The sequence below is a fragment of the Danio rerio genome, chromosome 4, assembly GCF_052040795.2.
Source record: "Danio rerio strain M-AB ecotype USA chromosome 4, GRCz13ab, whole genome shotgun sequence".
NCBI lineage: Eukaryota > Metazoa > Chordata > Actinopteri > Cypriniformes > Danionidae > Danio > Danio rerio.
In genome coordinates, this window is record NC_141024.2 from 62,851,992 (window position 1) to 62,869,138 (window position 17,147).

The 17,147-nt window shown below is 37.0% G+C and overlaps 1 protein-coding gene, 1 long non-coding RNA gene and 1 other non-coding gene across 3 annotated transcripts in view; 2 read left to right on the forward strand and 1 right to left on the reverse strand.

Annotated features, from left to right (window-relative positions):
* LOC147845150 (uncharacterized) overlaps window positions 1–17,147 on the reverse strand; it is a 180,450-nt gene that overhangs the window by 70,311 nt on the left and 92,992 nt on the right. The gene's annotated exons all lie outside the window — the stretch shown is intronic.
* On the forward strand, window positions 461–5,837 carry LOC108181760 (uncharacterized). The gene is made up of 3 exons (XM_087250429.1): window positions 461–514; window positions 861–1,008; window positions 4,131–5,837. Exons 2-3 carry the CDS (start codon window positions 924–926, stop codon window positions 5,021–5,023), a joined length of 978 nt encoding a protein of 325 aa, XP_087106555.1. The 5' UTR covers window positions 461–514; window positions 861–923; the 3' UTR covers window positions 5,024–5,837.
* trnas-gcu (transfer RNA serine (anticodon GCU)) lies at window positions 15,228–15,309 on the forward strand. The gene has a single exon. It is a non-coding gene; the product is annotated as a tRNA-Ser (tRNA).

Consider the following 17,147-nt stretch of genomic DNA (forward strand, 5'->3'; position numbering starts at 1 on the left):
CACAGAATTCCGCAGATTTTTAGCCCATCATTAATTCTGTTTATTTACTTTGAGTAAATATGTGTAAATCTAAATTTAATCAGTTTTAAAATTAATAACAGTAATATTATTGACTAATATGAAAATGTTAATCGGATTAAGGTACATTGCAGTTTGTAAAGTAATATTTTCTCTCTTTTAGTAGATATATTATATGAGAGACTTGCTTTGTTTACCAAATAAGGTGAATCTATTTGGATTTGCATTGTAAACATTAAATAAAAGTAAAAAAGGTATTATTTTTATTTCCCATATTAAGGTTTTAGTTATGATACTTCCAAAATCATTCTGCAGAAATCCGCAGATTTCTACCAAACTTTTCAGCAGAAATAGCAAAAAACATCTGCAGATTCCATCTGGCCCTAGTCATGACAGTAAGTGGCAAAAAAGCTTAACAATAAAGACTTTTATTTTGTCATGGGGTGTGACGTCATCAGGCGGCGCCGCTTCAGCGCTGTAATTCAACTGGAGAAAGGTTTGTTTTAAAACGTTTACAGATATAAACCGATTTAAAGTTAAAGTTTTCGTTTTTTATATGATGTTAAATTATGTTACTGCTGTTGGAAATATCATTTTAACCCTTTATACAACGTAGTACTAATTTATTCGCAGTAACCAAGGGCTTTTATTTAAAATAAAGTAACAGAAAAGTGTGTAGTACGTGTTTTAAGGGAATGTTTTACCTGATTTCTTTTTGTGAATTACTCTTTTATAAAGAAACTGTTTAAGTAGTTAAGTGTTAAAGAGAAGTTATTTTGTTTCTGTTCATTGTTTTATTTATTTTAAACAGGACATTTTTTTGTTTTGTTTATTTTAAACAGGATAAAGTGTCCAAGCAGAGAAAAACTCCTCCAGAATCGACTGATCTCCACCCTGTTATAAAGATGGCGTTTATTAAAGAGGAGAGTGAAGATGTGAAAATTGAAGAAACATTCAGAATCAAACAGGAAGATCTGCAAGAACAAACAGGTTAATTTTTATTCTCAGGCCCCTTTTACACTAGTGCACTTTAGTTTTAAAACGATGTCCACACTAGCAGTCCACTGAGCGTTTCTGAACAGCTCTCTGTCCACACCAAAACACTAAAAACGCACATCACGTGACCACACACACTCTCAGGCAATCTATGCAGCCTATCTACCCAGATGTATAAACTTATTGTCTGTTATACTTTTATAATGGCCTTTATCGATTAGTAAAACTGATATTTAGCAAAAGAGAGGGTATGTTTCATATTATCACTGAAATTGAAAAGAGGCAGTTGTTATAGGCTCCATTTTGTTATAAATATCCACACAGGGAAGATGACGCTCATAAATGCAGCACGACGCCACAATATTTCTGCTGTCTGTTAAGTTGCTAATATCAAAATGAAAATAGGCAGTTCCTTAAATCATGTTTTCATTTTATTGTTTAGAAAGTGAAACAACGTAGCCAGGGTAATGTGAAGGAAGTTATAAAGTACACTGTTTCCTTTAAAGATTTACCCGTGTCCTCGGTAGACTGTTTTCCATATCAAACAGAGGAGGGGGAGACTGCAGCCTTGATCAAACTTGCGAAGTCTGAACTTGCAAGAAGAGGATGCAGGGCTGAACTCTGTGTAACGTTAGGCTACTTAATATTGAGGAAAAGCCCCAATCAGATAGGCGAATGTTGGCAGCCCTGCCTCTGTTTTCCCCCATCCACACTGGAGCAGCAGTGTTTTAGATTGAAAACAGCTCCGTTTTCGGCACTCAAAAACTAATAACCATAGCAAAACTTATGCATTTTAAAACGAAAACGCATCAGTGTAAACGGGGCCTAAGACTAACTCAGTAATTTGATCCCCATTCAGATATTCATTCATTTATTCATTTTCTTGTCAGTTCAGTCCCTTTCTTAATCCATGGTTGCCACAGCGGAATGAACTGCCAACTTATCCAGCAAGTTTTTACACAGCGGATGCCTTTCCAGCCGCAACCCATCTCTGGGAAACATCCACACATACTCATGCACTACAGACAATTTAGCCTACCCAATTCACCTGTACCACATGTCTTTGGACTGTAAGGGAAACCAGAGCACCCGGAGAAAACCCACACAAAGGCAGGGACTCCACACAGAAACGTCAACTGAGCCGAGGTTCGACCCAGTGACCTTCTTGCTGTGAGGCGACAGCACTACCTACTGCGCCACTGCTTCGCCTTTCATTCAGATATATTTTAATAATAAGAATACTGAATTAAATCCATCTTGCAGCCCTTAGTGTGCTGCCTAGTTCTCCTAAATGCACATAAGCACTCATTGAAAGACAGGAATATGTTTGCATATGTCACGTTGATCACAATTCCCCTTTTTTCATCAACTTCTTCATGGGTTTAAACTTGCTTCTAGTTCTAATTTCTAGTTCTCACAGATAGTATCTAAGTTAGAATTACATCATTATTATAATAACTAATTACCAGGACTATTGTGTATAAAGAGGGTTTCCGTGGAGTCTTAAAATGTCTTGATTTCCAAAATCAAAATTTTAGGCCTTAAAAAGTCCTAAATTTAGTGAAATATTTTGCTGTAGGTCTTAAATCTCATTGTTTTTTACCCAGACATTTAAAAAGAATATATTTAGAGCAGTAATCACAGTACCTTAAAACCATGATATTTTTATTCAAGCTTATCATACTGTCAGAATCTTATACTGGCACATGCCTAATGCTGCTTGATGTTGCAAAGTCATATTTTCTTATTTTATTGTTTTTCTTTGTATGTATAGTCATGAACATGTATAGCCGTTTATTATCCCATGTCATTTCTCCAATAGGCAACTGAATAGTAAGTTTTAAATCAATAGCAAATGAGATCAGGTCACTATGACATGATTGAGAATTTTTGTATGTTGCTGTTTGTCGTTGTACTACACTTATTCTGAAAGCTGATGCTAAGTATTCTTAGGAATTTTCACACTTGAAATTGTTAACCCTTGGGTCATTCTAACCCTGGATAAACAGAATCCTGGGTTACCTGTAAATACGTTTCACACTGCTCATGCTATGCCTGGGGTTATAAAATAATCCTGGGTGTTCATTAACAGACATTACACATTCGCAAACCCTGAGTTAACATTATTATTTGTATATTTACGTTGTCACTGTCCCCGATTGGACAAAAAGCAGATAACCTTTTTTTATATGGCATTTCTGCATCTTGTCGGGTATAAAATGTCATCATATAGGTCTTCAGCTAAGCCTCAGGATATACGCAAAGGCAAGAAAACAAAGACAAAAGTACAAATGAATGAAAACAAGTAGCAAAGTTTGTCATCTTCTCATCACTCCAGTTTACAGCAAACATGGCATTAAGCATTTGCACAAGTTCATTCATTCATTTTCCTTCGGCTTAGTCCCTTTATTCATCAGGGGTTGCACAGTGGAATGAACCACCAACTTATCAAGCATATGTTTTAAACAGCGGATACCTGTCCAGCTGCAAACCAGTACCGGGAAACATTTGCATAAGTTATATACAATAATGCAAACTCACAAATATAAGCTCAATTATGCGCACTTGCTATGAACATGCAGGATTTGTGTCAATCAGGTTTTCCAAGAAAGAGATGCACATGAGGAAACACAACATGAGTAATCTAGAGCGAGTGCATTTGATGATTTGCATTTACAGCCACAGGCACAAAAAGAGCTTGGTTTTCCTCTGACCCCCAAAATGAAATATTCTGCAAGGTACATGATCTGATTTTGAGCTGAAACCTCAGACACATTCTGGAAACACTAAAGACTTACTTTACATCTTATAAAAAAGGTTCATAATAGAAACCCTTTAAAGGTATTTCTGACACAGAAATGAAAATAGCCTCACCATTTACTTTCCATTGTGCGGTTTTAAACCTTGATGAGTTTCTTGATTCTGTTGAACACAAAATAAGATATTGTGATAAAAACGCTGGCTTACTTTGTGTTCCAGAAGAAAGGAAATGTTTAAAAGCACATGATGGAGAGTAAATAGTAGAGTCCCTTAAATATTTGGGGTAAATATCCATATCATGCTTACCACTTTGTGCTTTCATACTAAAGTTAACTTTTTTTGTTCTTTTTTTAAAGACCTGATGGTGCTGAAAGAAGAGACTCATCAATGGAATGAAATGGAAGAAAAAAAACACCAAGAAATAACAACTGATGAAAAACCCACACTCACTAAAAAGACTTCATCACGCGGAAGACCTCGGAAATCCAAATCTGGGTGTAATTTCAGCTGTAAACGGTGTAGAAAGAGTTTTAGTCAAAGGTCAAACCTTGATGTTCACATGAGAGTTCACACAGGGGAGAAACCTTACACCTGCAAACAGTGTGGAAAAAGCTTCTATACTATAGGAAACTTAACAGTGCACATGAGAATTCACACTGGAGAGAGGCCGTATGCATGCCAAAAGTGTGGGAAAAGCTTCTATACTACAGGAAACTTGGCAGCGCACATGAGAATTCACACTGGGGAGGAGCCTTACTCTTGCCTCCAGTGTGGAAAGAGTTATAAGCAAAATGGCAACCTTGAAGTCCACATGAGAACTCACACTGGAGAGAGAAGCTTTATTTGCACACAGTGTGGGAAAGGTTTTTCTCAAAAACAAAACCTTACCATCCACATGAGGATTCACACTGGAGAGAAACCTTACACATGCACAGAGTGTGGTAAAAGTTTCAGATGTAAAAACACACTCGATCACCACATGATAAGTCACACTGGAGAGAAGCCGTTTGCATGTGCTCATTGTGGAAAGAGCTTCACAACCAAAGCTAGGCTCATGAATCACACCAATGGTCACACTGGAACCACATGTGATCATTGTGGAAAGAGTCTCACATGCAAAGACTCCATAAAGCAACACATGAAGATTCACTCAGGCGAGCGTTTTCGATGCATTGAGTGTGGAAAGGGCTTTAAACATAAAAGAAGCCTCGTCAATCATATGAAGCTTCACAATGGAGAGAAAAAATGAGGCCTTGTCAAGCGGAGCTTAAGGCTCTCACCCGGGATAGCATGGAATAGCATCTCGGGACAAATGTGAACTCTTGAATACATCTCAAGTTACTGGAATGAAACCTTTTGAACCTGAAGATTTAAACTCAATAACTGAAGAGGGGTGAAGATGTACCAGGTTGTGAGAGTTTCTACTTCTTCTTTGCAAGAAAGCAAAATAACTCTATATGTGTTTTAAGTTATTATGAACTGAGAACCAAATTTGTGCACATTGCACACTGCAATCAAATGGTCGGCTCTGAAAAGAGAATTAGAAAGATTAGGGAGGAGAAAATGTTTGGGGAGATGCAGAGAAAACTGTCCTACACTCTTAGATTGTGTTTTTGATCGTTCACATTGTTTGATTTTCACTCCCTTGAACAAACACCGATTTGCCTCCAATTTTTGGCTTTTGTCTGCAGTTTCACAAAACTTGTTGGTGAATAAAAATCCACCTAAACTCGGCTGGTGTGAACTTGCAATGACAGTGAGAGACTGATGCAGACTCCATAAAGCCCTGATCAGACTACACAATGCCATTTGCCAATTACAACAGATCAGATTTGTGTCAGATTATGAGATTTTGACTTGATCAAATCTTGATGTGTTGTGGGTAACAAAAGAAGACTTTGGTTTCAGAACACTACACATTTATTTTGATGGACTGATTTTAGAAAATAAAAACGTTTTCCTGTATTCAGACAATTAAACTTTCTATAGACAACTAGTTTCCCTTAAAGAAATGTTCATGTGAAAACTCCCACATAACTACAAATAAATTGGTGTATGGGAAACCCAGTGTCTCAATTGTGAATGAGAACATGACTGATTTGTTAGCTTACATGCTAATTCCAGGACTTAACAGACTACTGAAGGACTTCAGCTATCTGTAAATTCCAATTATTATTAATATGCAATACATATTGTACTGCTCATGTGGACTAATATATTATATTGTATGCTGTCTGCATATATATATATATATATATATATATATATATATATACTATTACTAACCAGCAATGATAGGTGAGCAAAATAAAAATTGAAAGAGGATACTTTTATTAGGCCTTTTATGAGTCTAATAATCTCAAAGTCACACTTTAAAAGAAGGTCCAAAAACCTGCATTTATAAATGAAGAATGTTTTGCAAAGCATAAAACGTTGTTAACCAGGTAATGCTGTGTACAATTTGTTTTAGTTACACCAAATTTAACTTGTTTATTGTAAAAAGGGTTTACATGGATATTGACATGAGACATTCTGTATTATGCACTATGTATTATGAGTCATGTGTAGGGCCAGACAGAATCTGTCGACGTTTTTTGCTATTTCTGCAAAGAATTTCGATAAAAATCTGTTAATTTCTGCCGAAATATTTTGGGAGTATCATAACTAAAACCTAAATATGTGAAACAAAGAATAATATCTTTTAAACTTTTATTTAATGTTTAAAATCCAAATCCAATTAGATTCACTTTATCTGGTAAACAAAGCAAGTCTCTCGTATAATATTTCTACTAAAAGATAGAAAATATTACTGTACAAACTGCATTGTAGATAAATCAGATTAACATTTTCATATTAGTCAATAATATTACTGTTAATTTAAAAAGTGAATAAATATATATTTACACACATTTACTCAAGTAAATTAAATAGAATTAATGATGGGCTAAAAATCTGTGGGATTCTGCGCGTGACATTATGTATTATAAGTTATGTACATGAGTATATGCAGTTGTAGAAAATATGCTCAGTGTTTTCAATAACTTTCACAAAATTGGCAAGTTCTCCTCAGTATCAAATTTTAATCTCAGGAATTATTTTGATGAATACACATTATTAATCATTTTAACTGAAGTTCTTTAATTTTGGGGAGAATTAAAAAAGAAATGCTAATTGTTCTTATTTTTCAAATTCCTGTGAATTAAATTCTTTTAAAATAAACGAGGTCTGAGCTGATTAGGATGAAGCCTTTAAATAAGAATATTCATTTAAAACTTATTATTAAATTTTGTATCTCTAAAAATAAAGATGGAAGAGAGAACATTACAGAATAGTGTGAAAGAATACCTCTGATCAATACCGTGATGTTTTTAGGAATAACATTAATAATTGTGTAAAACTCTTTAGGGTGACAAGCAAAACCCTGTTTAAAGAATGGGTTGAATTATTTTAATTTAGCAAAAAGATTGTCATTTCAAGTGGAAAAAAAAAAGTCAAATGCGATTATAATCTATTTGAACAAGTTTCCGTTAAATTTTGATGAGATGACGAGGAATCTGGACCAGCACCAAAGCCACTCCTTCCACCTGCTCCATCAATAGAATATCCTCCTGTTACCTCAGATGCCACTGAACTTTTACTATAGTTCCCACTATGATTTGGCCACAACCAGCACCAGCAGTACCACCAGCTCCACCGACAACATGTACAGAGAAGCTGAAGCACTGGGAGCCACTGGACAATGTACCACATGTCCCCTCAAGCTACTTAATACAGTGATCTTTTTTTTTTTTTTTTTTTTTAGCTCTGCACAGTTGCCAGACATTCAGAATCGCTCCCCAGCAAACATCAGAAACAGGTGGGTTCAACAAAGGTTTCCACCCATGTGAAAAAAAAAAAAAAATGTTGCACAACAAATAGTAGTAATAACTATAATATACAGCCACAGTAAAAAGTTTGGAATACTTTATAATAAGCTTATTCTGCTCACTAAAATGTTATTGCATTTTTAAATAACGGTTATTTTATTAAATGTTTAAAATATAATTTATTCATGTTTAAGCCTGAATTGTACGCATGATTAGTCTTAAGTGTGATGATTATGGAGGACCAAGAGTCCGAGATTGCCACAGCGGGATGAACCGCCAACTCACCAGCAAGTTTTTACACAGCAGATGCCCTTCCAGCCGCAACCCATCTCTGGAAAACACACACACACACACACACACATGCTCTCTCTCTTTCACACACGCACACATGCTCTCTCTCTTTCACACACACACGCGCTCTCTCTTTCACACATGCACACACACTCACACACAGGCACGCACGCATATGTCACACACACACACATGCACATAAGCTCTCTCACACACACTCTCTTTCTCACATTACATTCATAGGGTGACAAGCAATTCATTTGTCACCATTCATTTCTCACATTTCTCACATCTCTTATGCTTATGGTTATTATTGTTCTGTATTTTAATGTACAAATGATCTATAGAAATGTCATAGAGCTACAGTGTATAGAATTAAAAGTCAGGGAGTAGTCAGTTATTTATATATGCATTATTTATCTAACAATTGTCAACAGAACAGTAATGAATATAGAGTAGAAAATGTAAAAATAATAAATTAGTTATTAATAATACAGTATTAACAATATAAATAAACAATGTAAATAAAATGTTAAATACAAACAGAAACCAACACAAAGGGGACTTAAAAGTCGAGGAACAGTCATTAATAAATGCAATATTTATTTAACAATGGTCAACAAAACAGTAATGAACATGGAATAAAAAATCAAAAAAATTAAATGTGAAATATTAACAGAAAAAAATACAAAAATTAACAAATTAAATAAAATGTTGAATAAATTTAGAAACCAACAAGTGAAATAGAATAAATTGAACTATTATGGTGCACCGTTGTGGAGGATAGTAGCATCTGTGTGCAAGTCCAATATAAACTAAGGATAGCTGATGTTGTGCTGCATATTCTTTTGTTTAAAAGTAACTGTGTAGTTACAAATACAGGGAAAATCTGTTTGCTAATTATACATACATGAACACATTAGTGCATTGAATGACTACATTTTTGTGAGCTAAACTAGGTTTTTGGGAACTAAGCATTGTATCAGTTGATGAAATATGGTTATTTTCTGTAAATTAAAACAGTTATATAAAACTTCCGTATTTTTACAGAAAATTCCTGGCAACCACTGCCGGTATTTTTCAGTAAATTTAAAGGATTTTTTTAGCAGTGTAAATAAATTAAAGTTAATTATAAATGTTGTGTTGATTGAACTAAACAACATTACCTTACCTTTATGTAACTAGCTTAAGTTCACACAAATGAATATTCTTTCTTTAAGGTAACTTAACTCAGTTACGTGGAACCTGTTGACATAAAAAAGTTAATTAAAGCCAACATATCATTTTTTTGAGTGCAAGGTCCTCTGTCCATGAGACTGCAATGGGCAAAAATAGAATAAATAATTTTAACTCAATGACTCCTTTAATAAAGCACAAAATAGCTCTGTAAATTAATTTAACTATGTTTCTAGAATGTGTGTAATATTTATCTAATATGTAATTGTACAGTTTGTATCTCCAAAAAACAAAAAGAAAAAGATAGAGGTAAAGTTGGTTTTATATTCGCACATTCGTTCATTTAGAAGTCTCTATATTGTTTACCATATTACTTTGAATATTCGATCGGAATTAGCATGCAAGTATGATTTGAAAACAATATCAACAATTATCTAATTCCCTGTGAACAATGCTGTACTTTGATAATCATTAATCATTGTCTGCTAATATGATTTTCCTATTTAGAATTTGCAAAGAATTTTTTCTGAAATTATATTATTAAGGAGAATGTCTGAATATCCGAATATAAAACCAACTTTACCTCTATAAGAAAAAAAAATAAGAGGAACTGGACAGGAACATTTCAGGCTTTAAAACCACATGCTATATTGTACATTCATAATCCATTCCCCCACCTTTTAAAATCTCTCTCATAAACGGTCAAACTATTGTAAATTATTCGACGTAAATCTCAAAATACATGCATTTTAAAACACATTATTATTTAAAAACAAGTATGACATGTTTTACATAGATACTGTACTGAATGTACTGAAGCCTAACAAGTTAAGCAAATTTCAACAAACATTATATCATGTAAACGAAATACACACCCTTTGATAAGTCTCAAGCCACTTTTTTTATTGAGGAGCTGGCCTGTTCCTGTTGCCCTCATCTGATGGCCAAACTCCTGTGCTGGCAAACTTTTTCAGATGTGAAATCCAGTCAGCGTCTGACATGGCTTTGTGGAATTTTTCAGACATTTTTTCTCCTATAAATTAAACGGTTTTAGATTAAAGTATCCAAATTTGAATTACAACACACTAAAACATTAATACGAGCAATTATGTAGATTTTCTTATCTTTTTTAAGAAATCACTATCAGAAAAAAAATCCTGAACTTTAAACAAAACGATGCTGTGCTCTGTCGAATGATGCTGTTTGTCAAAAATCACTGAAGGTCAAGGAACTTTTTTGACCTCTGACCCGCCTCCAGATGACCCTGTTATTCCTTTGTGTACCTTCGGCTCAGTTCGGAAAATTGATTGACATCTGACTAACCTGTTTGACTGCACACCTAGCGGTGAATCTTGGAACAGTTCCTTCCCTAGCTTTACCATTGCCATGACTCTGATTGGTCAAATGTTGAAAATGTTGAGAATTACGGTCCGCGATTGGCTGCAAATATTGTGATGCTGCAACGTGATTGGCTACAATGTTGGACCGAATCGTTCCGATTGGCTCTCATCTTCAACATTTGTGAAATATTGATGGACAATCCTTCAGCAGCTGGCATTGCTAATCCATTGTGCTCTTTAAATCCCATCCTCGTCGCTAATATGTCCTGGCATTCGAGAGAGACTGGTGCTTCTGTGGAACTTGTTTTACTCTCACTCTTTTAGCGTTTTGAAGGATGTTGTTGCAAAATTTTATTACGAAGTGGCCAAGTCCATCGAATCCCATCCTTGTCGTTCAAATGCTTTGGCGTTTGAAAGAGGCCGGTGCTTTTGTGAAAGGTGTTTTACTCGCACGCTCTTATCGTTTTAAAGAATGTTGTTGCAAAAATTCATGTCATCTTTACCGAAAAGAGCTGCAAATACATACAGAAATGCTATAGTCCAGCCCCCATCAGGAAAGGGAGTATATACATGAGGAGGTGGCCGAGTCCATCGAATCCCATTCTTGTCGTTCATTTGCTCTGTCGTTCATACAGCAAAACTGAAAGTCATCTTACCGAAAATAGTTGCAGAAACATACATTTACAATTATGTGCCACAGTCCGGCTTCCACCAGGCAAGAAGGAAAGTATGTGACGAGGTGGCCGAGTGGTTAAGGCGATGGACTGCTAATCCATTGTGCTCTGCACGCGTGGGTCGAATCCCATCCTCGTTGCTCAAATGTTCTGGCACTCGAGAGATCATTGTGTTTCTGTAAAAGTTCTTTTACTCTCACTCTTACAGCGTTTTGAAGGATGTTGTTGCAAAATTTAACGTCATCTTTACCGAAAATAGCAGCAAATACATACAGAAATGTCATATTCCAGCCCCCAACAGGAAAGTGAGTACATACATGACGAGGTGGAAGAGTCCATCGAATCCCATCCTTGACGTTCAAAAGCTCTGGCGTTTGAAAGAGGCCGGTGCTTCTGTGGAAGGTGTTTTACTCGCACGCTCTTATCGTTTTGAAGGATGTTGTTGCAAAATTTAACATCATCTTTACCAAAAATAGCAGCAAATACATACTGAAATGCCGTAGTCCAGCCCCCAACAGGAAAGTGAGTACATACATGACGGGGTGGCCGAGTCCATCGAATCCTATTTTTGTCGTTCATTTGCTCTGTCGTTCATACGGCAAAACTGAAAGTCATCTTACCGAAAATAGTTGCAGAAACATACATTAACAAATATGTGGCACAGTCCGGCCTCCAAAGAGAAGAAGGAAAGGACGTGACGAGGTGGCCGAGTGGTTAAGGCGATGGACTGCTAATCCTTTGTGCTCTGCACGCGTGGGTTCGAATCCCATCCTGGTTGCTCATATGTTCTGGCATTCGAGAGATCATGATGTTTCTGTAGAAGTTCTCTCACTCTTTTATCGTTTTGAAGGATGTTGTTGCAAAATTTTATGTCAACCTTATCGAAAATAACTGCAAATACAAACATATATTCCATAGTCCAGCCCCCATCATGAAAGTGAGTACATACATGATGAGGTGGAAAAGTCCATCGAATCCCATCCTTGTCGTTCAAATGCTCTGGCGTTTGAAAGAGGCCGGTGCTTCCGTGGAAGGTGTTTTACTCGCACGCTCTGATCGTTTTGAAGGATGTTGTTGCAAAATTTAACGTCATCTTTACCGAAAATAGCAGCAAATACATACAGAAATGTCATATTCCAGCCCCCATCATGAAAGTGAATACATACATGACGAGGTGGAAGGGTCCATCGAATCCCATCCTTGTCGATCGAATGCTCTGGCGTTTGAAAGAGGTTGGTGCTTCCGTGGAAGGTGTTTTACTCGCACGCTCTTATAGTTTTGAAGGATGTTGTTGCAAAATTTAACGTCATCTTTACCGAAAATAGCAGCCAATATATACAGAAATGCCGTAGTCCAGCCCCCAATAGGAAAGTGAGTACATGCATGACGGGGTGGCCGAGTCCATCGAATCCCATTTTTGTCGTTCATTTGCTCTGTCGATCATACGGCAAAATTGAAAGTCATCTTACTGAAAATAGTTGCAGAACCATACATATACACATATGTGCCACAGTCCAGCCTCTACCAGAGAAAAGAAAAATATGCGACGAGGTGGCCGAGTGGTTAAGGCGATGGACTGCTAATCCATTGTGCTCTGCACCCATGGGTTGGAATCCCATCCTCGTTGCTTATATGTTCTGGTATTTGAGAGATTATGGTGTTTCTGTAGAAGTTCTCTCACTCTTTTAGCGTTTTGAAGGATGTTGTTGCAAAATTTTATGTCAACTTTATCGAAAAAAGCTGCAATTACAAACATATGCCATAGTCCAGCCCCCATCATGAAAGTGAGTACATACATGACGAGGTGGAAGAGTCCATCGAATCCCATCCTTGTCGTTCAAATGCTCTGGCGTTTGAAAGAGGCCGGTGCTTCCATGGAAGGTGTTTTACTTGCACACTCTTATGGTTTTGAAGGATGTTGTTGCAAAATTTAACGTCATCTTTACCGAAAATAGCAGCAAATACATACAGAAATGCTATAGTCCAGCCCCCAACAGGAAAGTGAGTACATACATGACGGGGTGGCCGAGTCCATCGAATCCCATTTTTGTCGTTCATTTGATCTTTCGTTCATACGGCAAAACTGAAAGTCATCTTACCGAAAATAGTTGCTGAAACATACATATACAATTATGTGCCAAAGTCCGGCCTCCACTAGAGAAAAAGGAAGATACATGACGTGTTGACCATGTGGTTAACGCGATGGACTGCTAGTCCATTATGCACTGCATGAGTGGGTTTGAAACCCATCCTCGTCGCTCATTTGATTCGGCATTCGAGAGATCATGGTGTTTCTGTAGAATTTCGTTTATTCTCATTATTTTAGCGTGTTAAAGGATGTTGTTGCAAAATTTGATGTCATCTTTATCGAAAATAGCTGAAAATACAAACATATACCATAGTCCAGCCCCCATCATGAAAGTGAGTACAAAAGCTCTGGCGTTTGAAAGAGGCCGGTGCTTCTGCGGAAGGTGTTTTACTCGCACGCTCTTATCGTTTTGAAGGATGTTGCTGCAAAATGTAACGTCATATTTACTGAAAATAGCAGCCAATATATACAGAAATGCCGTAGTCCAGCCCCCAACAGGAAAGTGAGTACATATATGACGGGGTGGCGAGTCCATCGAATCCCATTTTTACGTTCATTTGCTCTGTCGTTCATACAGCAAAACTGAAAGTCATCTTACCGAAAATAGTTGCAGAAACATAGATTAACAAATATGTGCCACAGTCCGGCCTCCACCAGAGAAGAAGGAAAGGATGTGACGAGGTGGCCGAGTGGTTAAGGTGATGGACTGCTAATCCATTGCTTCTGCGGAAGGTGTTTTACTCGCACGCTCTGATCGTTTTGAAGGATGTTGTTGCAAAATTTAACGTCATCTTTACCGAAAATAGCAGCAAATACATACAGAAATGTCATAGTCCAGCCCCCATCATGAAAGTAAATACATACATGACGGGGTGGCCGAGTCCATCGAATCCCATTTTTGTCGTTCATTTGATCTTTCGTTCATACGGCAAAACTGAAAGTCATCGTACCGAAAATAGTTGCTGAAACATACATATACAATTATGTGCCAAAGTCCGGCCTCCACTAGAGAAAAAGGAAAATACATGACGTGTTGGCCGTGTGGTTAACGTGATGGACTGCTAGTCCATTATGCACTGCATGAGTGGGTTTGAAACCCATCCTCGTCGCTCATTTGATTCGGCATTCGAGAGATCATGGTGTTTCTGTAGAATTTCGTTTATTCTCATTATTTTAGCGTTTTAAAGGATGTTGTTGCAAAATTTGATGTCATCTTTATCGAAAATAGCTGAAAATACAAACATATATGCCATAGTCCAGCCCCCATCATGAAAGTGAGTACATACATGACGAGGTGGAAGAGTCCATCGAATCCCATCCTTGTCGTTCAAAAGCTCTGGCGTTTGAAAGAGGCTGGTGCTTCTGTGGAAGGTGTTTTTTCCCCATAGAAGAAGGATAGTCTGTTACAAGGTGGCCGAGTGGTTAAGGCGATGGACTGCTAATCCACGCGTGGGTTCGAATCCCATCCTCGTCGCTCATATCTTCTGGCATTTGAGAGATCATAGTGTTTCTGTAGAAATGTAGAAATGTTCTGTAGAAAGGATGTTGTTGCAAAATTTATTGTCATCTTTACCGAAAATAGCAGCAAATACATACAGAAATTTCATAGTCCAGCCCCCATCATGAAAGTGAGTACATAAATGACGAGGAAGAGTCCATCGAATCCCATCCTTGTGGTTTAAATGCTCTGGTGTTTAAAAGAGGCCGGTGCTTCCGTGGAAGGTGTTTTACTTGCACGCTCTTATCGTTTTGAAGGATGTTGTTGCAAAATTTAACGTCATCTTTACCGAAAATAGCAGCAAATACATACAGAAATGCCATAGTCCAGCCCCCAACAGGAAAGTGAGTACATACATGGCGGGGTGGCCGAGTCCATCGAATCCCATTTTTGTCGTTCATTTGCTCTGTCGATCATACAGCAAAACTGAAAGTCATCTTACCGAAAATAGTTGCAGAAACATACATTTACAATTATGTGCCACAGTCCGGCCTCCACCAGAGAAGAAAGAAAGGATGTGACGAGGTGGCCGAGTGGTTAAGGCGATGGACTGCTAATCCATTGTGTTCTGCACGCGTGGGTTCGAATCCCATCCTCGTCGCTCATATGTTCTGGCATTTTGAGAGATCATGGTGTTTCTGTAGAAGTTCTATTACTCTCACTCTTTTATCGTTTTGAAGGATGTTGTTGCAAAATTTAATGTCATCTTTACCGAAAATAGCTGCAAATACATACAGAAATCCTATAGTCCAGCCCATATCAGGAAAGTGAGTACATACATGACGAGGTGGAAGGGTCCATCAAATCCCATCCTTGTTGTTCAAATGCTTTGGCATTTGAAAGAGGCCGGTGCTTCCGTGGAAGGTGTTTTACTCGCACGCTCTTATCGTTTTGAAGGATGTTGTTGCAAAATTTAAAATCATCTTTACCGAAAATAGCAGCAAATACATACAGAAATCCTATAGTCCAGCCCATATCCGGAAAGTGAGTACATACATAACGAGGTGGCCGAGTCCATCGAATCCCATTCTTGTCGTTCTTATGCTCTGTCGTTCATATGGCAAAACTGAAAGTCATCTTACCGACAATAGTTGCAGAAACATATGTAACCCTAGTGAAATAGTTAAAGTATAATCATATTATTATTATATCTACAAGTCTTTATAAATATGATAAACAAAATAAAATTCATGTATACAAATGTAGTTTGAGGTAAAGTAACAACCAATCGTAAGAGCAGGTTGTTAGCTCCGCCCCTTCCAGCTTGCCACAGAGAGAGAGCAGAGACGAGACCGGTTGGCAAAATAATAGAGGAGCAAACTTGAACAAAAAGATTAAAATACAATATGTTATGATTCCCAAACAGTTTAAAAGTGATTGTAGTTGTACTAAATCAAGTTGTACCTGCAAAAGTTTTAGTGTATTTAAGAGTGTGTTGAAGTCAGACTGCATGTTGCATTGCGTTTACTGTGCGCTGACGCCATTTTGCAATCGCGTGTGTGTGAGAAGACCATAGAGTGATATAAACATCGCAAATTTGACAGGTATTCCATTATATTAGCTCATTTTATGGTATACATGTGTGTGTATATGTGTTTTATTTGTTCTACGTGTTGTATATTTTGTATGTTTTTGAAATTATTTTGAACATATTAAACTTATTTATATATTCTGGTCTGTGATCAGGCCAGGTTTTTTTCTGAGGACATTTTCCCAGTTTCACTGGATTCCTTGTATTGATGGCGAGCTTCCTACGTCGACCTGGAAAATTGTGAAGTACACATATTTCAATTTATCCTCATTTCACCGGATAAAGTAAGAATTTGCCAAAAAGTTAATTCTTTTATTGTACTGCGATTTTTTAATGCAGCTCTAAGGACTGATTTTCAGAACTTTATCTGAATTGAACTGATTTCACCAATTTTAGAGTGAACAACGACACTGATTTATTTGTGTTATTTTATGGTTTCTTTTGTTTTCACTTGAATTCATTTATTGTGATTTGTGTTTGATTTAAAATAATTGTAAAGTGGGTGCATCCTGGGGTTGTGTATAAATATAGTTATGTTACTGATGTAAGTATTGTTTACTAAGACAAATACGAAAAGGAAAAAATTCATACAATCTAAAGTAAAACTATTTTTGTATTTAAAAAATTCAGTTTGTCTTTGGTTATTGCTCAGTTTCACCCCCACCTTCTTTTACTTACCTTGTAAACTTCTGGTTTTATTGTCTGGTCCAATAATAAATAAATATAGTACACCTGTTACACTTGGATGGGAGACCACCTGGGAATACCAGGTGCTGTAAGCTTTTCGAAGTCTTTCATTTGGCAGCTGATACACTTCCCCGTGTCACAGCTCCGCTGCCATTATTTTTTCTCGCCTTCAAGGGCATTGTTTCTGTCGGTGCTGTGTCGATGCCAGCTGAGCTGCGCTC

Excerpts from the sequence above, each read along its gene's own strand:
- LOC108181760 (XM_087250429.1), top strand. The coding sequence starts at position 924 with ATGGCGTTTATTAAAGAGGAGAGTGAAGATGTGAAAATTGAAGAAACA. Across the intron at positions 1,009-4,130 it reads AGATCTGCAAGAACAAACAG|ACCTGATGGTGCTGAAAGAA; the intron begins GTTAATTTTTAT and ends CTTTTTTTAAAG.